Source organism: Aulonocara stuartgranti (assembly GCF_965226115.1).
Source record: "Aulonocara stuartgranti genome assembly, chromosome: 2".
Lineage (NCBI taxonomy): Eukaryota > Metazoa > Chordata > Actinopteri > Cichliformes > Cichlidae > Aulonocara > Aulonocara stuartgranti.
The window spans coordinates 33108942-33130990 of NC_138940.1; the positions used below are offsets into that span (position 1 = coordinate 33108942).

Below are 22049 nucleotides of genomic sequence, written 5' to 3' on the forward strand. Positions count from 1 at the left end.
TATGTCTGCAGGAAAGCTAGTGGACTAAAACAGGGTGTGCTGTAACACTTGCATGTTTGTGTCATTCAATCAACAGAGTGGGGATGATGAAGATTATAAGCGAATATACACAAGAAAGATAAAACCAAGGCTGAAATCTGAAGACCTTGCAGAGGGAGTGGATGTTCGCACGGAGCGGCACAGCAGCACAAGCAGCGATGGCAGCACAATTACTACCATCACTCGTCGTATCACTACTTACACAGTAGATATGCCAAGTGGCATAAGTGAGCAACTTGAACTTTCAAGCCCAGACGTCAAAGGGCTAAGGCACGAATCTGGAGATGGATCTTCTCATATCAGAATCTCACATGGCAGCCCTTCAGGTAAAATGGGAGCAGAAGAAGGTGTTTTTGAGTCAGGCGACATAACTTACACTGGGCCAAATATCACTTCCACTGTGACACGCTGGGGCAATGGTGGGGTTCAAACTACAACGCATATAGGAGAGGAAAAAGAAAGAAGTGATCTTAGATTTAAGGTTCCTAGCTTTGGAGTAACAGGTAGTAAATGCCATGAAGGCACTGAAACTTCAAGAGGGAGTAGTGAGCAAGGAGATGAAAGTGTTCAGGATTCAGAAATGACTGTGACACTAAGAGACAACAAAAACACTGCTGGCAGCCATGTTACAGCTGGGTCAGGGGGTGCTGGGATAATTTCAACTGACGAAAACGGAGGGTCGGGTAGACTGTCTTTACCAGGAAAAGGAATGAAAATTTTGACTGCAACCACAGAGAAAACACAGATGGGAAGTTCAGACAGTACTTTAGATGAGAGGACAAAAGTTAAGATATCTGGAATTACAATCAGTCCCCTGCAGACGAAAGGATCAGGTAGTACTGACATTCCACATATCAGAATAGGAGGGTCGACAGATACTGGTGCAAATTTGAAAGATGGCAGGATAGAAAAATCAACAATAACATTAGATAATGTTACCTCGGGACTTTCTTCAAAAAAATCTGAACTGGACATCAAAGGAGCCGGTGTTCAGATCAAGGGCCCCAGAGCCAACACTGAAGGGTCAGTTTTGAGTGTAAGACATTCAGAGTCTGAAAGTGACATCGGAAGTGCTGAAATCAACTCTAATATTCAAATCAAACTCCCAACAACTGATAGCAAATACAAAATGGATGTTAATGTTCCATCCATATCCGGGCTGAACAAGGTTGAGGGAAAAGGTGATTTAACTGGTGAGAGAAAAACAGCAGGACTGAAATTTGACATTAAAGGTTCAAATAAAGACACTGAGAGGAAAGAGGGAACAAACGCTCATGTACAAATTCCTGAAGCTGACATTAAAGCAATAAAACCTTCTATTGACAGTAAGGATGTAAAAATTAAAGGACCCAGTGTTGATATTAAAAGAACACAAGTAAATGTCACAGTGCCTGCTGCAGAATTTGGAGTTCCAAAAGCAGAGCGTCTAGATGTTGATCTAAAACTTTCCAAATCCAAAACTGACACCAAAATACCTAAAGTTGAAAATAAAGCAGGGATAAAAGGGGAGATAAAAACACACGAGATTGATGTCAAAGGTCTAGAGATAAACCTTCCCAGGACTGGTATTGATGTTAAAGCACCTGATTTTGATATTACAGGACCGCAAGTGGACACAGAAGACCTTGATGTGAATCTCAAAGGATCAAAAATAGAACTACCATCATTGTCGGGAACTAAACTGAAAGATTTGGACATGAGTGTGAAAGGTCCCAAAATGAAGGGAAATGTTGATGTACCAAACCTTGAGAGGGATATAAAAACTCCAAAAATGAAGATTGAAGGAAAAGAAATTGACAGTGAAGGCCAAACCAGTGGACTTATTATGTCCAATATTAAAATGCCATCTCTTTGCATAAAAGGTCCAAAGCCTGAAGGTCAGGATGTGAATATTAACCTTTCCAAGACTGAAATTAATGTTAAAGCACCTGAAGTCGATGTATCATCATCACGGGGACCCAAATTGGAGGAGTTCAACAACACTGTAAAAGGGCCAAAACTCAAGGGAGATGTTACTGTATCAGCTCCAAAGATTGAGGGAGACCTACAAGCTCCAAAAGTGGACATTGAAGGAAGATATGTTAATATTGAGGGCCATAAAGGAGGACTTAAAATGCCCAAAGTTGAAATGTCATCCTTTGGTGTGAAAGGTCCAAAGGTTGAAGGTCCAGATGTTGATGTCAGCCTTCCTAAAGGTGATATTGAAATCAAAGCACCCAACATTGATATTAAAGGAGCGGACATTGATGTTGAGGGTCCGAGTGGAAAGATCAAAGGACCACAATTCAAGATGTCAGGTATATCCGGGCCCAAAGTTTCCATGCCTGATGTGGATTTCAATCTGAAAGGCCCCAAAGTTGAAGGTGAGGTGGATATTCCAAAGATTGAAGGAAAAGTGAAAGCACCGGGAGTTGACATTGAGGGACCGAAAGTTGACATCGAAGGTCCAAAAGGTGGATTTGAAATGCCCAAAATTAAAATGCCAACATTTGGCTTTAAAGGTCCAAAGGTGGAGGGTCCAGATGTTGACATAAACCTTCCCAAAGCTGATGTCAATATCAAAGCACCTGAAGTTGATATTAGAGGACCAGAAATAGAAGGCCCTGATGCCAAACTCAAAGGACCCAAATTCAAACTGCCATCACTGTCAGGACCCAGCCTACCAGATTTTGACATTAATTTGAAAGGCCCAAAACTCAAGGGAGATGTTGATGTGTCCGCTCCAAAGATTGAGAGAGACATAAAGGCACCCAAGGTGGACATTGAGGGACCAGATGTTGACATTGAGGGCCACAAAGGAGGACTTAAAATGCCCAAATTCAAAATGCCAGGCTTTGGTATGAAGGGTCCAAAAGTTGAAGGTCCAGATGTTGATGTCAGCATTCCTAAAGGGGATATTGACATCAATGCACCCGACGTTGACATTAAAGGAGGAGACATTGATGTCGAGGGTCCGAGTGGAAAGATCAAAGGACCAAAATTCAAGATGTCAGGTATGTCCGGGCCTAAAATTTCCATGCCTGATGTGGATTTCAATCTGAAAGGCCCCAAAGTTGAAGGTGAGGTGGATGTTCCAAAGATTGAAGGAAAAGTGAAAGCACCGGGAGTTGACATTGAGGGACCAAAAGTTGACATCGAGGGTCCAAAAGGTGGATTTGAAATGCCCAAAATTAAAATGCCAACATTTGGCTTTAAAGGTCCAAAAGTAGAGGGTCCAGATGTTGACATAAACCTTCCCAAAGCTGATTTCAATGTGAAAGGACCTGAAGTTGATATTAAAGGACCAGAAATAGAAGGCCCTGATGCCAAACTAAAAGGACCCAAATTCAAACTGCCATCACTGTCAGGACCCAGCCTACCAGATTTTGACATTAATTTGAAAGGGCCCAAACTCAAGGGAGATGTTGATGTGTCCGCTCCAAAGATTGAGGGAGACATAAAGGCACCCAAGGTGGACATTGAGGGACCAGATGTTGACATTGAGGGCCACAAAGGAGGACTTAAAATGCCCAAATTCAAAATGCCAGGCTTTGGTATGAAGGGTCCAAAAGTTGAAGGTCCAGATGTTGATGTCAGCCTTCCTAAAGGGGATATTGACATCAAAGCACCCGGCGTTGACATTAAAGGAGCTGACATTGATGTCGAGGGTCCGAGTGGAAAGATCAAAGGACCAAAATTCAAGATGCCAGGAATATCTGGGCCTAAAATTTCAATGCCTGATGTGGATTTCAATCTGAAAGGCCCCAAAGTTGAAGGTGAGGTGGATGTTCCAAAGATTGAAGGAAAAGTGAAAGCACCAGGAGTCGACATTGAGGGACCAAAAGTTGACATCGAAGGTCCAAAAGGTGGATTTGAAATGCCCAAAATAAAAATGCCAACATTTGGCCTTAAAGGTCCAAAGGTGGAGGGTCCAGATGTTGACATAAACCTTCCCAAAGCTGATGTCAATGTCAAAGGACCTGAAATTGATATTAGTGGACCAGAAATAGAAGGCCCTGATGGAAAACTAAAAGGACCCAAATTCAAACTGCCATCACTGTCAGGACCCAGCCTACCAGATTTTGACATTAATTTGAAAGGGCCCAAACTCAAGGGAGATGTTGATGTGTCAGTTCCAAAGATTGAGGGAGACATAAAGGCACCCAAGGTGGACATTGAGGGACCAGATGTTGACATTGAGGGCCACAAAGGAGGACTTAAAATGCCCAAATTCAAAATGCCAGGCTTTGGTATGAAGGGTCCAAAAGTTGAAGGTCCAGATGTTGATGTCAGCCTTCCTAAAGGGGATATTGACATCAAAGCCCCTGAAGTTGACATTAAAGGAGTGGACATTGATGTCGAGGGTCCGAGTGGAAAGATCAAAGGACCAAAATTCAAGATGCCAGGAATATCTGGGCCTAAAATTTCAATGCCTGATGTGGATTTCAATCTGAAAGGCCCCAAAGTTGAAGGTGAGGTGGATGTTCCAAAGATTGAAGGAAAAGTGAAAGCACCAGGAGTCGACATTGAGGGACCAAAAGTTGACATCGAAGGTCCAAAAGGTGGATTTGAAATGCCCAAAATAAAAATGCCAACATTTGGCCTTAAAGGTCCAAAGGTGGAGGGTCCAGATGTTGACATAAACCTTCCCAAAGCTGATGTCAATGTCAAAGGACCTGAAATTGATATTAGTGGACCAGAAATAGAAGGCCCTGATGGAAAACTAAAAGGACCCAAATTCAAACTGCCATCACTGTCAGGACCCAGCCTACCAGATTTTGACATTAATTTGAAAGGGCCCAAACTCAAGGGAGATGTTGATGTGTCAGTTCCAAAGATTGAGGGAGACATAAAGGCACCCAAGGTGGACATTGAGGGACCAGATGTTGACATTGAGGGCCACAAAGGAGGACTTAAAATGCCCAAATTCAAAATGCCAGGCTTTGGTATGAAGGGTCCAAAAGTTGAAGGTCCAGATGTTGATGTCAGCCTTCCTAAAGGGGATATTGACATCAAAGCCCCTGAAGTTGACATTAAAGGAGTGGACATTGATGTCGAGGGTCCGAGTGGAAAGATCAAAGGACCAAAATTCAAGATGCCAGGGATATCTGGGCCTAAAATTTCAATGCCTGATGTAGATTTCAATCTGAAAGGCCCCAAAGTTGAAGGTGAGGTGGATGTTCCAAAGATTGAAGGAAAAGTGAAAGCACCAGGAGTCGACATTGGGGGACCAAAGGTTGATATTGAAGGTCCAAAAGGTGGATTTGAAATGCCCAAAATTAAAATGCCAACATTTGGCCTTAAAGGTCCAAAGGTGGAGGGTCCAGATGTTGACATAAACCTTCCCAAAGCTGATGTCAATGTGAAAGGACCTGAAGTTGATATTAGTGGACCAGAAATCGAAGGCCCTGATGCCAAACTCAAAGGACCCAAATTCAAACTGCCATCACTGTCAGGACCCAGCCTACCAGATTTTGACATTAATTTGAAAGGGCCCAAACTCAAGGGAGATGTTGATGTGTCCGCTCCAAAGATTGAGGGAGACATAAAGGCACCCAAGGTGGACATTGAGGGACCAGATGTTGACATTGAGGGCCACAAAGGAGGACTTAAAATGCCCAAATTCAAAATGCCAGGCTTTGGTATGAAGGGTCCAAAAGTTGAAGGTCCAGATGTTGATGTCAGCCTTCCTAAAGGGGATATTGACATCAAAGCCCCCGAAGTTGACATTAAAGGAGCTGACATTGATGTGGAGGGTCCGAGTGGAAAGATCAAAGGACCAAAATTCAAGATGCCAAGTTTATCCGGGCCCAAAATTTCAATGCCTGATGTGGATTTCAATCTGAAAGGCCCCAAAGTTGAAGGTGAGGTGGATATTCCAAAGATTGAAGGAAAAGTGAAAGCACCGGGAGTTGACATTGAGGGACCAAAAGTTGACATCGAAGGTCCAAAAGGTGGATTTGAAATGCCCAAAATTAAAATGCCAACATTTGGCTTTAAAGGTCCAAAGGTGGAGGGTCCAGATGTTGACATACACCTTCCCAAAGCTGATGTCAAAGGACCTGAAGTTGATATTAGTGGACCAGAAATCGAAGGCCCTGATGCCAAACTCAAAGGACCCAAATTCAAACTGCCATCACTGTCAGGACCCAGCCTACCAGATTTTGACATTAATTTGAAAGGGCCCAAACTCAAGGGAGATGTTGATGTGTCCGCTCCAAAGATTGAGGGAGACATAAAGGCACCCAAGGTGGACATTGAGGGACCAGATGTTGACATTGAGGGCCACAAAGGAGGACTTAAAATGCCCAAATTCAAAATGCCAGGCTTTGGTATGAAGGGTCCAAAAGTTGAAGGTCCAGATGTTGATGTCAGCCTTCCTAAAGGGGATATTGACATCAAAGCCCCCGAAGTTGACATTAAAGGAGCTGACATTGATGTGGAGGGTCCGAGTGGAAAGATCAAAGGACCAAAATTCAAGATGCCAAGTTTATCCGGGCCCAAAATTTCAATGCCTGATGTGGATTTCAATCTGAAAGGCCCCAAAGTTGAAGGTGAGGTGGATATTCCAAAGATTGAAGGAAAAGTGAAAGCACCGGGAGTTGACATTGAGGGACCAAAAGTTGACATCGAAGGTCCAAAAGGTGGATTTGAAATGCCCAAAATTAAAATGCCAACATTTGGCTTTAAAGGTCCAAAGGTGGAGGGTCCAGATGTTGACATACACCTTCCCAAAGCTGATGTCAAAGGACCTGAAGTTGATATTAGTGGACCAGAAATCGAAGGCCCTGATGCCAAACTAAAAGGACCCAAATTTAAACTGCCATCACTGTCAGGACCCAGCCTACCAGATTTTGACATTAATTTGAAAGGGCCCAAACTCAAGGGAGATGTTGATGTGTCCGCTCCAAAGATTGAGGGAGACATAAAGGCACCCAAGGTGGACATTGAGGGACCAGATGTTGACATTGAGGGCCACAAAGGAGGACTTAAAATGCCCAAATTCAAAATGCCAGGCTTTGGTATGAAGGGTCCAAAAGTTGAAGGTCCAGATGTTGATGTCAGCCTTCCTAAAGGGGATATTGACATCAAAGCACCCGAAGTTGACATTAAAGGAGCAGACATTGATGTCGAGGGTCCGAGTGGAAAGATCAAAGGATCAAAATTCAAGATGCCAAGTTTATCCGGGCCCAAAATTTCAATGCCTGATGTAGATTTCAATCTGAAAGGCCCCAAAGTTGAAGGTGAGGTGGATATTCCAAAGATTGAAGGAAAAGTGAAAGCACCGGGAGTTGACATTGAGGGACCAAAAGTTGACATCGAAGGTCCAAAAGGTGGATTTGAAATGCCCAAAATTAAAATGCCAACATTTGGCTTTAAAGGTCCAAAGGTGGAGGGTCCAGATGTTGACATAAACCTTCCCAAAGCTGATGTCAATATCAAAGCACCTGAAATTGATATTAGTGGACCAGAAATAGAAGGCCCTGATGCCAAACTCAAAGGACCCAAGTTCAAACTGCCATCACTGTCAGGACCCAGCCTACCAGACTTTGACATTAATTTGAAAGGGCCCAAAATCAAGGGAGATGTTGATGTGTCCGTTCCAAAGATTGAGGGAGACATAAAGGCACCCAAGGTGGACATTGAAGGACCAGATGTTGACATTGAGGGCCACAAAGGAGGACTTAAAATGCCCAAATTCAAAATGCCAGGCTTTGGTATGAAGGGTCCAAAAGTTGAAGGTCCAGATGTTGATGTCAGCCTTCCTAAAGGGGATATTGACATCAAAGCACCCGGCGTTGACATTAAAGGAGCTGACATTGATGTCGAGGGTCCGAGTGGAAAGATCAAAGGACCAAAATTCAAGATGCCAAGTTTATCCGGGCCCAAAATTTCAATGCCTGATGTAGATTTCAATCTGAAAGGCCCCAAAGTTGAAGGTGAGGTGGATATTCCAAAGATTGAAGGAAAAGTGAAAGCACCGGGAGTTGACATTGAGGGACCAAAAGTTGACATCGAAAGTCCAAAAGGTGGATTTGAAATGCCCAAAATTAAAATGCCAACATTTGGCTTTAAAGGTCCAAAGGTGGAGGGTCCAGATGTTGACATAAACCTTCCCAAAGCTGATGTCAATATCAAAGCACCTGAAATTGATATTAGTGGACCAGAAATAGAAGGCCCTGATGCCAAACTCAAAGGACCCAAGTTCAAACTGCCATCACTGTCAGGACCCAGCCTACCAGACTTTGACATTAATTTGAAAGGGCCCAAACTCAAGGGAGATGTTGATGTGTCCGTTCCAAAGATTGAGGGAGACATAAAGGCACCCAAGGTGGACATTGAGGGACCAGATGTTGACATTGAGGGCCACAAAGGAGGACTTAAAATGCCCAAATTCAAAATGCCATCCTTTGGTATGAAGGGTCCAAAAGTTGAAGGTCCAGATGTTGATGTCAGCCTTCCTAAAGGGGATATTGACATCAAAGCCCCCGAAGTTGACATTAAAGGAGCTGACATTGATGTCGAGGGTCCGAGTGGAAAGATTAAAGGACCAAAATTCAAGATGCCAAGTTTATCTGGGCCTAAAATTTCAATGCCTGATGTGGATTTCAATCTGAAAGGCCCCAAAGTTGAAGGTGAGGTGGATATTCCAAAGATTGAAGGAAAAGTGAAAGCACCGGGAGTTGACATTGAGGGACCAAAAGTTGACATCGAAGGCCCAAAAGGTGGATTTGAAATGCCAAAAATTAAAATGCCAACATTTGGTTTTAAAGGTCCAAAGGTGGAGGGTCCAGATGTTGACATAAACCTTCCCAAAGCTGATTTCAATGTCAAAGGACCTGAAGTTGATATTAGTGGACTAGAAATAGAAGGCCCTGATGCCAAACTCAAAGGACCCAAATTCAAACTGCCATCACTGTCAGGACCCAGCCTACCAGATTTTGACATTAATTTGAAAGGGCCCAAACTCAAGGGAGATGTTGATGTGTCCGCTCCAAAGATTGAGGGAGACATAAAGGCACCCAAGGTGGACGTTGAGGGCCCAGATGTTGACATTGAGGGCCACAAAGGAGGACTTAAAATGCCCAAATTCAAAATGCCATCCTTTGGTATGAAGGGTCCAAAAGTTGAAGGTCCAGATGTTGATGTCAGCCTTCCTAAAGGGGATATTGACATCAAAGCACCCGAAGTTGACATTAAAGGAGCAGACATTGATGTCGAGGGTCCGAGTGGAAAGATCAAAGGACCAAAATTCAAGATGCCAAGTTTATCCGGGCCCAAAATTTCAATGCCTGATGTGGATTTCAATCTGAAAGGCCCCAAAGTTGAAGGTGAGGTGGATATTCCAAAGATTGAAGGAAAAATGAAAGCACCGGGAGTCGACATTGAGGGACCAAAGGTTGACATTGAAGGTCCAAAAGGTGGATTTGAAATGCCCAAAATTAAAATGCCAACCTTTGGCTTTAAAGGTCCAAAGGTGGAGGGTCCAGATGTTGACATAAACCTTCCCAAAGCTGATTTCAATGTCAAAGGACCTGGAGTTGATATTAGTGGACCAGAAATCGAAGGCGCTGATGCCAAACTAAAAGGACCCAAGTTCAAACTGCCATCACTGTCAGGACCCAGCCTACCAGACTTTGACATTAATTTGAAAGGGCCCAAACTCAAGGGAGATGTTGATGTGTCCGTTCCAAAGATTGAGGGAGATATAAAGGCACCCAAGGTGGACATTGAGGGACCAGATGTTGACATTGAGGGCCATAAAGGAGGACTTAAAATGCCCAAATTCAAAATGCCATCCTTTGGTATGAAGGGTCCAAAAGTTGAAGGTCCAGATGTTGATGTCAGCCTTCCTAAGGGGGATATTGACATCAAAGCACCCGAAGTTGACATTAAAGGAGCAGATATTGATGTCGAGGGTCCGAGTGGAAAAATCAAAGGACCAAAATTCAAGATGCCAAGTTTATCCGGGCCGAAAATTTCAATGCCTGATGTGGATTTCAATCTGAAAGGCCCCAAAGTTGAAGGTGAGGTGGATATTCCAAAGATTGAAGGAAAAGTGAAAGCACCGGGAGTTGACATTGAGGGACCAAAGGTTGACATCGAAGGTCCAAAAGGTGGATTTGAAATGCCCAAAATTAAAATGCCAACATTTGGTTTTAAAGGTCCAAAGGTGGAGGGTCCAGATGTTGACATAAACCTTCCCAAAGCTGATGTCAATATCAAAGCACCTGAAGTTGATATTAGTGGACCAGAAGTTGAAGGCCCTGATGCCAAACTCAAAGGACCCAAGTTCAAACTGCCATCACTGTCAGGACCCAGCCTACCAGACTTTGACATTAATTTGAAAGGCCCAAAACTCAAGGGAGATGTTGATGTGTCCGTTCCAAAGATTGAGGGAGATATAAAGGCACCCAAGGTGGACATCGAGGGACCAGATTTTGACATTGAGGGCCACAAAGGAGGACTTAAAATGCCCAAATTCAAAATGCCAGGCTTTGGTATGAAGGGTCCAAAAGTTGAAGGTCCAGATGTTGATGTCAGCCTTCCTAAAGGGAATATTGACATCAAAGCCCCCGAAGTTGACATTAAAGGAGCTGACATTGAAGTCGAGGGTCCGAGTGGAAAGATCAAAGGACCAAAATTCAAGATGCCAAGTTTATCCGGGCCCAAAATTTCAATGCCTGATGTCGATTTCAATCTGAAAGGCCCCAAAGTTGAAGGTGATTTAGATGTTCCAAAGATTGAAGGAAAAGTGAAAGCACCAGGAGTTGACATTGAGGGACCAAAAGTTGACATCGAAGGTCCAAAAGGTGGATTTGAAATGCCCAAAATTAAAATGCCAACATTTGGCTTTAAAGGTCCAAAGGTGGAGGGTCCAGATGTTGACATAAACCTTCCCAAAGCTGATTTCAATGTGAAAGGACCTGAAGTTGATATTAGTGGACCAGAAATCGAAGGCCCTGATGCCAAACTCAAAGGACCCAAATTTAAACTGCCATCACTGTCAGGACCCAGCCTACCAGACTTTGACATTAATTTTAAAGGGCCAAAACTCAAGGGAGATGTTGATGTGTCCGCTCCAAAGATTGAGGGTGATATAAAGGCACCCAAGGTGGACATCGAGGGACCAGATGTTGACATTGAGGGCCACAAAGGAGGACTTAAAATGCCCAAATTCAAAATGCCAGGCTTTGGCATGAAGGGTCCAAAAGTTGAAGGTCCAGATGTTGATGTCAGCCTTCCTAAAGGGAATATTGACATCAAAGCACCCGAAGTTGACATTAAAGGAGCAGACATTGATGTCGAGGGTCCGAGTGGAAAGATCAAAGGACCAAAATTCAAGATGCCAAGTTTATCCGGGCCCAAAATTTCAATGCCTGATGTAGATTTCAATCTGAAAGGCCCCAAAGTTGAAGGTGAGGTGGATATTCCAAAGATTGAAGGAAAAGTGAAAGCACCAGGAGTTGACATTGAGGGACCGAAAGTTGACATCGAAGGTCCAAAAGGTGGATTTGAAATGCCCAAAATTAAAATGCCAACATTTGGCTTTAAAGGTCCAAAGGTGGAGGGTCCAGATGTTGACATAAACCTTCCCAAAGCTGATTTCAATGTCAAAGGACCTGAAGTTGATATTAGTGGACCAGAAGTCGAAGGCCCTGATGCAAAACTCAAAGGTCACAAATTCAAACTGCCATCACTGTCAGGACCCAGCCTACCAGACTTTGACATTAATTTGAAAGGGCCCAAACTCAAGGGAGATGTTGATGTGTCCGTTCCAAAGATTGAGGGAGATATAAAGGCACCCAAGGTGGACATCGAGGGACCAGATTTTGACATTGAGGGCCACAAAGGAGGACTTAAAATGCCCAAATTCAAAATGCCAGGCTTTGGTATGAAGGGTCCAAAAGTTGAAGGTCCAGATGTTGATGTCAGCCTTCCTAAAGGGAATATTGACATCAAAGCCCCCGAAGTTGACATTAAAGGAGCTGACATTGAAGTCGAGGGTCCGAGTGGAAAGATCAAAGGACCAAAATTCAAGATGCCAAGTTTATCCGGGCCCAAAATTTCAATGCCTGATGTCGATTTCAATCTGAAAGGCCCCAAAGTTGAAGGTGATTTAGATGTTCCAAAGATTGAAGGAAAAGTGAAAGCACCAGGAGTTGACATTGAGGGACCAAAAGTTGACATCGAAGGTCCAAAAGGTGGATTTGAAATGCCAAAAATTAAAATGCCAACATTTGGCTTTAAAGGTCCAAAGGTGGAGGGTCCAGATGTTGACATAAACCTTCCCAAAGCTGATTTCAATGTGAAAGGACCTGAAGTTGATATTAGTGGACCAGAAATCGAAGGCCCTGATGCCAAACTCAAAGGACCCAAATTTAAACTGCCATCACTGTCAGGACCCAGCCTACCAGACTTTGACATTAATTTTAAAGGGCCCAAACTCAAGGGAGATGTTGATGTGTCCGTTCCAAAGATTGAGGGAGATATAAAGGCACCGAAGGTGGACATCGAGGGACCAGATGTTGACATTGAGGGCCACAAAGGAGGACTTAAAATGCCCAAATTCAAAATGCCAGGCTTTGGCATGAAGGGTCCAAAAGTTGAAGGTCCAGATGTTGATGTCAGCCTTCCTAAAGGGAATATTGACATCAAAGCACCCGAAGTTGACATTAAAGGAGCAGACATTGATGTGGAGGGTCCGAGTGGAAAGATCAAAGGACCAAAATTCAAGATGCCAAGTTTATCCGGGCCCAAAATTTCAATGCCTGATGTGGATTTCAATCTGAAAGGCCCCAAAGTTGAAGGTGAGGTGGATATTCCAAAGATTGAAGGAAAAGTGAAAGCACCAGGAGTTGACATTGAGGGACCGAAAGTTGACATCGAAGGTCCAAAAGGTGGATTTGAAATGCCCAAAATTAAAATGCCAACATTTGGCTTTAAAGGTCCAAAGGTGGAGGGTCCAGATGTTGACATAAACCTTCCCAAAGCTGATTTCAATGTGAAAGGACCTGAAGTTGATATTAGTGGACCAGAAATCGAAGGCCCTGATGCCAAACTCAAAGGACCCAAATTTAAACTGCCATCACTGTCAGGACCCAGCCTACCAGACTTTGACATTAATTTGAAAGGGCCCAAACTCAAGGGAGATGTTGATGTGTCAGTTCCAAAGATTGAGGGAGATATAAAGGCACCCAAGGTGGACATTGAGGGACCAGATGTTGACATTGAGGGCCACAAAGGAGGGCTTAAAATGCCCAAATTCAAAATGCCAGGCTTTGGTATGAAAGGTCCAAAGGTTGAAGGTCCAGATGTTGATGTCAGCCTTCCTAAAGGGGATATTGACATCAAAGCCCCCGAAGTTGACATTAAAGGAGTGGACATTGATGTCGAGGGTCCGAGTGGAAAGATTAAAGGACCAAAATTCAAGATGCCAGGAATATCTGGGCCTAAAATTTCAATGCCTGATGTGGATTTCAATCTGAAAGGCCCCAAAGTTGAAGGTGAGGTGGATGTTCCAAAGATTGAAGGAAAAGTGAAAGCACCGGGAGTCGACATTGAGGGACCAAAGGTTGACATCGAAGGTCCAAAAGGTGGATTTGAAATGCCCAAAATTAAAATGCCAACATTTGGCTTTAAAGGTCCAAAGGTGGAGGGTCCAGATGTTGACATAAACCTTCCCAAAGCTGATTTCAATGTCAAAGCACCTGAAGTTGATATTAGTGGACCAGACGTTGAAGGCCCTGATGCCAAACTCAAAGGACCCAAGTTCAAACTGCCATCACTGTCAGGACCCAGCCTACCCGACTTTGACATTAATTTGAAAGGGCCCAAACTCAAGGGAGATGTTGATGTGTCAGCTCCAAAGATTGAAGGCGATATTAAAATCCCTGAAGTAGATGTCCACGGTCCCAAGATGGACATTGGCTCTACACAGGGAAAATTTTCAGGGCCCAAGGTAAAGTTTCCAACAATAAGTGGACCCAAAATGTCCCTGCCAGATGTTGACATCAATTTAAAGGGACCAAAGTTGAAAGGAGATATGAAGGGGGATTTTCAACTATCAAAACCTGAAATTGAGGGACCAGATGCTTCAATTGATATTCCAGAAACTGGTTCAAAGAAAATGAAATTCAAACTGCCAAGGTTTGGTTTCAAGGGTCCAAAGCTAAATGCACCAGACAGTGAGTTGAAATTGCCACAAGGCGACATCAACCTCAAAGGAAAAACTGGCAGCGTTGAGGGTGTTGACCTTGATTTGGAACTGTCTACACCAAAAGCCAAAGGATCTAAATTCAAAATGCCAAAATTTGGATTTAAAAGTCCAAAAGTTGAAGGTCCAGATGCTGATATAAATGTTTCAACACCTAAGACTGAAATAGAGACACCGGAAGTGAAAATAGAAGCACCTGATATTGACGTTGAGGGTCCAAGTGGGAAGATCAAAGGATCAAAATTCAAGATGCCAAATATCTCAGGACCAAAGATTTCCATGCCAGACGTAGATTTCAAACTAAAAGGTCCTAAATTTGAAGGTGATGTTGATATACCAAAGGCTGAAGGAAAAATAAAGGTACCTAAGGTGGATATAAAAGGCTCAGAGATTGACTTGGAAGGCCCAAAAGGTGGACTGGATATGCCCAAAATTAAAATGCCAACATTTGGTTTCAAAGGTCCAAAGGTTGAGGGTCCAGATGTTGACATAAACCTTCCCAAAGCTGATGTCAATGTCAAAGCACCTGAAATTGATATTAGTCTACCAGAAGTTGAAGGCCCTGATGGAAAACTCAAAGGACCCAAGTTCAAACTGCCATCACTGTCAGGACCCAGCCTACCAGACTTTGACATTAATTTGAAAGGGCCCAAACTCAAGGGAGATGTTGATGTGTCCGTTCCAAAGATTGAGGGAGACATAAAGGCACCCAAGGTGGACATCGAAGGACCAGATATTGACATTGAGGGCCACAAGGGAGGACTTAAAATGCCCAAATTCAAAATGCCAGGCTTTGGTATGAAGGGTCCAAAAGTTGAAGGTCCAGATGTTGATGTCAGCCTTCCTAAAGGGGATATTGACATTAAAGCCCCGGAAGTTGACATTAAAGGAGCAGACATTGATGTGGAGGGTCCGAGTGGAAAGATCAAAGGACCAAAATTCAAGATGCCAGGTATATCCGGGCCAAAAATCTCCATGCCGGATGTGGATTTTAACTTGAAAAGTCCTAAACTTGAAGGTGACATCAAAATTCCAAAAATGCAAGGAGAAATAAAGGTACCGGAAGTAGATATCGAAGGTCCAGAGTTTGATGCTAAGGGCCCAAAAGGTGGATTTGAAATGCCCAAAATTAAAATGCCAACATTTGGTTTCAAGGGTCCAAAGGTGGAGGGTCCAGATGTTGACATAAATCTTCCCAAAGCTGATGCCAATGTGAAAGGACCTGAAGTTGATATTAGTGGACCAGAAGTTGAAGGGCCTGATGCAAAACTCAAAGGTCACAAATTCAAACTGCCATCATTATCAGGACCCAGCCTACCAGACTTTGACATTAACTTGAAAGGGCCCAAAATCAAGGGAGATGTTGATGTGTCGGTTCCAAAGATTGAGGGAGACATAAAGGCACCCAAGGTGGACATCGAGGGACCAGATGTTGACATTGAGGGCCATAAAGGAGGACTTAAAATGCCCAAATTCAAAATGCCAGGCTTTGGTATGAAGGGTCCAAAAGTTGAAGGTCCAGATGTTGATGTCAGCCTTCCTAAAGGGGATATTGACATCAAAGCCCCCGACGTTGACATTAAAGGAGCAGACATTGATGTGGAGGGTCCGAGTGGAAAGATCAAAGGACCAAAATTCAAGATGCCAGGTATATCTGGGCCCAAAATCTCAATGCCTGATGTGGATTTCAATCTGAAAGGCCCCAAAGTTGAAGGTGATTTAGATGTTCCAAAGATTGAAGGAAAGTTCAAAACACCTGAACTTGACATCAAAGGTCCCCAGGTTGATATTGAAGGTCCAAAAGGTGGATTTGAAATGCCACATATTAAGATGCCATCTTTTGGCTTTAAAGGTCCAAAGGTGGAGGGTCCAGATGTTGACATAAACCTTCCCAAAGCTGATGTCAATATCAAAGCACCTGAAGTTGATATTAGTGGACTAGAAGTTGAAGGGCCTGATGGAAAACTGAAAGGGCCCAAGTTCAAACTGCCATCACTGTCAGGACCCAGCCTACCAGATTTTGACATTAATTTGAGAGGGCCCAAACTCAAAGGAGACGTTGATGTGTCTGCTCCAAAGATTGAGGGAGACATAAAAGCACCCAAGGTGGACATTGAAGGACCAAATATTGACATTGAGGGCCACAAAGGAGGACTTAAAATGCCCAAATTCAAAATGCCAGGCTTTGGTATGAAGGGCCCAAAAGTTGAAGGTCCAGATGTTGATGTCAGCCTTCCTAAAGGGGATATTGACATCAAAGCACCCGACGTTGACATTAAAGGAGCAGACATTGATGTCGAGGGTCCGAGTGGAAAGATCAAAGGACCAAAATTCAAGATGCCAAGTTTATCCGGGCCCAAAATTTCAATGCCTGATGTGGATTTCAATCTGAAAGGCCCCAAAGTTGAAGGTGAGGTGGATATTCCAAAGATTGAAGGAAAAGTGAAAGCACCGGGAGTTGACATTGAGGGACCGAAAGTTGACATCGAAGGTCCAAAAGGTGGATTTGAAATGCCCAAAATTAAAATGCCAACATTTGGCTTTAAAGGTCCAAAGGTGGAGGGTCCAGATGTTGACATAAACCTTCCCAAAGCTGATTTCAATGTCAAAGCACCTGAAGTTGATATTAGTGGACCAGAAATCGAAGGCCCTGATGCCAAACTCAAAGGACCCAAGTTCAAACTGCCATCACTGTCAGGACCCAGCCTACCAGACTTTGACATTAATTTGAAAGGGCCCAAACTCAAGGGAGATGTTGATGTGTCCGTTCCAAAGATTGAGGGAGACATAAAGGCACCCAAGGTGGACATTGAGGGACCAGATGTTGACATTGAGGGCCACAAGGGAGGACTTAAAATGCCCAAATTCAAAATGCCAGGCTTTGGTATGAAGGGCCCAAAAGTTGAAGGTCCAGATGTTGATGTCAGCCTTCCTAAAGGGGATATTGACATCAAAGCCCCGGAAGTTGACTTTAAAGGAGTCGATATTGATGTGGAGGGTCCGAGTGGAAAAATCAAAGGACCAAAATTCAAGATGCCAAGTTTATCCGGGCCCAAAATCTCCATGCCGGATATGGATTTCAATCTGAAAGGCCCCAAAGTTGAAGGTGAGGTGGATATTCCAAAGATTGAAGGAAAAGTGAAAGCACCAGGAGTCGACTTTGAGGGACCGAAAGTTGACATTGAAGGTCCAAAAGGTGGATTTGAAATGCCAAAAATTAAAATGCCAACATTTGGCTTTAAAGGTCCAAAGGTGGAGGGTCCAGATGTTGACGTAAACCTTCCCAAAGCTGATTTCAATGTGAAAGGACCTGAAGTTGATATTAGTGGACCAGAAATCGAAGGCCCTGATGCCAAACTAAAAGGACCCAAATTTAAACTGCCATCACTGTCAGGACCCAGCCTACCCGACTTTGACATTAATTTGAAAGGGCCCAAACTCAAGGGAGATGTTGATGTGTCCGTTCCAAAGATTGAGGGAGACATAAAGGCACCCAAGGTGGACATTGAGGGACCAGATGTTGACATTGAGGGCCACAAAGGAGGACTTAAAATGCCCAAATTCAAAATGCCATCCTTTGGTATAAAGGGTCCAAAAGTTGAAGGTCCAGATGTTGATGTCAGCCTTCCTAAGCGGGATATTGACATCAAAGCCCCGGAAGTTGACATTAAAGGAGCGGACATTGATGTCGAGGGTCCGAGTGGAAAGATCAAAGGACCAAAATTCAAGATGCCAAGTATATCTGGGCCCAAAATGTCCATGCCAGATATGGATTTCAATCTGAAAGGCCCCAAAGTTGAAGGTGAGGTGGATATTCCAAAGATTGAAGGAAAAGTGAAAGGACCGGGAGTCGACTTTGAGGGACCGAAAGTTGACATTGAAGGTCCAAAAGGTGGATTTGAAATGCCCCACATTAAAATGCCAACATTTGGCTTTAAAGGTCCAAAGGTGGAGGGTCCAGATGTTGACATAAACCTTCCCAAAGCTGATTTCAATGTGAAAGGACCTGAAGTTGATATTAGTGGACCAGAAGTCGAAGGGCCTGATGGAAAACTGAAAGGGCCCAAATTCAAACTTCCATCACTGTCAGGACCCAACCTACCAGACTTTGACATTAATTTGAAAGGCCCAAAACTGAAGGGAGATGTTGACGTGTCCGCTCCAAAGATTGAGGGAGACATAAAGGCACCCAAGGTGAACATTGAGGGACCAGATATTGACATTGAGGGCCACAAGGGAGGACTTAAAATGCCCAAATTCAAAATGCCAGGCTTTGGTATGAAGGGCCCAAAAGTTGAAGGTCCAGATGTTGATGTCAGCCTTCCTAAAGGGGATATTGACATCAAAGCCCCGGAAGTTGACATTAAAGGAGCGGACTTCGATATCGAGGGTCCGAGTGGAAAGATCAAAGGACCAAAATTCAAGATGCCAGGTATTTCCGGGCCCAAAATCTCCATGCCTGATGTGGATTTCAATCTGAAAGGCCCCAAAGTTGAAGGTGAGGTGGATGTTCCAAAGATTGAAGGAAGAGTGAAAGCACCGGGAGTTGATATTAGTGGACCAGACCTTGAAGGTCCTGATGTAAAATTGAAAGGGCCAAAGTTCAACCTTCCATCACTTTCAGGACCCAGTCTACCAGACTTCGACATTAATTTGAAGGGCCCCAAAGTTAAGGGAGATGTCTCAGCTCCAAAGGTTGAGGGAGACATCAAAGGCCCCAAGATGGATATCCAAGGTCCAGAGATTGACATTCAAGGACCCAAAAGTGCACTTAATATGCCCAGTATTAAAATGCCATCTTTTGGTTTGAAAGGTCCAAAGGTTGAGGGTCCAGATGCTGACATACACCTTCCCAAGGCCGATATCAATGTAAAAACACCGAAAGTTGATATTACAGTGCCTGAAGTTGAATGTTCCTATGCAAAACCAAAAGGACCCAAAATGAAACTTCCATCATTGTCTGGACCTAAGTTGCAGGGCCCCGACATTAACATTAACATTCCCAAACCCAACAATGAATTTAAAACATCCGATATTGGAATTGACCTAAAAGGGCCTAAAGTTAAAGGTGAAGTGGATGCATCGGTGCCCATGTTTGAAAGTGACATAAAAGGTCCAAATGCTAACATCTCTAATGATGATGAAAAGACTGCTGTTACCTTTCCTAAGTTTAAAGGTCCTAAGTTTGCAATGAAAACCCCAGTTCTCGAAGAGTCTAAATCCAATATCAAGATGCCCAGTACAGCACCAAAAAGTCTCAAAACAGAAGTTAGTTTCCCAGACACTGACGCAAGTGTTGATGCCCCTGATATTGACATCAATGTAAAAGGGAAAAAAGGAAAATTTAAACTTCCAAAAGTTAAAGGAAAGGCAAAGAAACCTGATGTTGACATAGAAACACCATCAACAGAAATCAATGCAGACATAACAAACAGTTATGCTAAAGGAACAAAAACAAAGAAGTCTCGGTTTGGAAAGCTTCATTTTCCTGATGTAGAATTAGATATAAAATCACCAAAACTAAAAGGAGATGGATCTTTATCTGCCATTGATGGCTCTGGCAGTCATAGTGCAAATGTTAACTTGGAAGGGTCGAACATGAAAGTAAAATCTTCTAATATTAAAATGCAAAGCGGGACTGATTCAGAAATAAACGCAAGTGCTTCAGGAGGAAGTGCAAGTGGTGGCCTTCAGTACCCAGAGGGTAAAGTCACATTTACCAAAATCACAATGCCAAAGTTTGGCATTGTGTTGCCACAGGTGGAAACCAAAGAAAGTGGAGGAAATATTGAATCAGAACCTGCAGCTAGTGTAGACATCAAGACAGAATCTCCATCTATTAGTTGCCAAGTCAGTTCTCAAAATATTGAGGTTCCCAGTCCAGAGCTGAGACAAGAAGGCAAAGTTAAGGTAAAGATGCCAAAAATTTTTGGCAAATCAAAAGCAAAGGGCAGTAGTGTAAGTGACCTTCACGGATCAGAGGCAGAATTAAGTAGCAGTGGAAAAGCAGGTAAGACCTCTAAAGAGCTAAGTGTACATTCTGGGGAAATGATGGGTGGAAAAATAGAATTAGAGGGTGATCCTGGACTGGGTTTGTCAACTAAAGGCAAATCGGCCTCACTTGATCTTTTTAAGAAATCAAGACATCGATCTTCCTCTTTCAGTGATGAGGGGGGAGTTAGTTCTCCTTCAGCTCAATTAGAGGCTGAAGGTGGTGACATTTCTTTAGATCTCGGAAGCAAGGTCAAGGGAAAGAAAGGCAAGCTTAAGTTTGGTACTTTTGGAGGTTTTGGTTCAAAGTCAAAGGGCTCATATGAAGTGACACTGGGAGATGACAGTGAAGCAGGAATGGAGGGGAGTGCAGGTGTTTCGCTACCTGCTAAAAAATCAAGACTGTCTTCATCCTCTAGCAGTGATAGTGGTTCAAGAGGTGGTTTCAGGTTCCCCAAAGTTGAGCTATCAGTTTCACCCACAAAGTGATAAAGAGACAAATTAAAACCTCAATTGCAACCAAATGTTTTCTCCTAATATTGAAAATTGCTCTTTGTTTCTTTAAAACCTAAGGAGACATGCACAATCATCTCAGTGTGGTTAATTATGAATATCTTTTAGTAATCAAACAGAAGTGCATGAGATTGTTTAAAATCCCTTCAAACTGTAAATAAGATTAATTTGTAATAATAAATATTGTTTTTTGTATATAGTCCAGATTTAATAAATATATGCCATCTCACATCAATAGTTTGTTACAGGGTTTTCTCACTGTGTTCTTTTTCATTCTATTAAATAAATGTTAATGAATGGTTGTGGTATATTTGTGTCCAGGGGTCTATTGCACAGAACCAATATGTTTTTTTTAAAGATTAAAATGTTGTTTATTCACTCAAATACAGTTACCTTTTTAAGTAGGGAGTGATTTTATTTTCAAACTTTAATAATATATAATCAGTAAGTAAAGATGCCTTTTTATAACACATTGTAAAGAGTGATAATGTATATACCAATACTGCAACTGTTTTTACATTTTCAAGTGCTGTCAGTAGTATTCTGTTCATTTTAAACAAAATGTATTTGCTTAAATTTGCCATTTACCACAAATATTCATTTGGTTCAGTTATTTTAAACAGGATCTCTTTCCTAATCATGTGTTATTGTCACTCATTAATGGTCTGTTTAATGATTTTATTTCATTCTGTCACTCTCTCTCTGTATACACACCATATGCTTGCATTAAGTGTCACAAATAGTACCCCCTTGATGTTAATTTGTTTGCATACAAATTCTTTGTTGATAGACAAAGAAATAGTATTGACTAGATGCAAGAGAGATCATTATTTGGGTCTATTTTTTTGTGTGCAATCTGCCAAATAAACTAAATAAAAAAACTTTTTGAATTCAAAGTGTTTTAAAAGAAAATCAGTATATGTTGCTATTTAGGGTAACACAACCATTCACACGTATGGGCAATTTAGAATCGTCAATTAACCTAACCCCACTAACGGCATGTCTTCGGACTATGGGAGGAAGTCGGAGTACCTGGAGTGAACCCACACAAACATGGGGAGAACATGCAAATTCCACACAGAAAGACACACACAGAAAATATATTTCTAATAGTGTTTGTTTAATCATTATAATAAAAAAAATCGTAATAAGGGTGAATAAAACATAATGAAACAGAGAGTAGTTTTTACAGATATGTAATATCTTAACTTGCTTATATACTTCATTGGAAAAGCTAACAACTGAAATTCTTATCTTCGTAGGGCTCTGTATCTTTTTTTTATTCACCCAGCGTTCACAGGTCTGACAG

At 42.7% G+C, this 22049-nt stretch overlaps 1 protein-coding gene across 3 annotated transcripts in view; it reads left to right on the top strand.

Moving 5' to 3' along the window:
- Positions 1–21636, top strand: part of ahnak (AHNAK nucleoprotein) — a 33535-nt gene extending 11899 nt beyond the window's left edge. Inside the window, exons 6-7 of one of the 3 annotated variants that reach the window (XM_082502234.1) lie at positions 77–8096; positions 8793–21636. In XM_082502234.1, the coding sequence (XP_082358360.1) occupies positions 77–8096; positions 8793–20716 (19944 nt within the window). In that variant the 3' untranslated portion in view covers positions 20717–21636. Of the gene's footprint in view, positions 1–76 lie in introns of all 3 variants that reach the window. The other 2 variants (XM_082502235.1, XM_082502233.1) reach the window with 2 other exon arrangements.
- Positions 21637–22049: the final 413 nt, after the last annotated feature.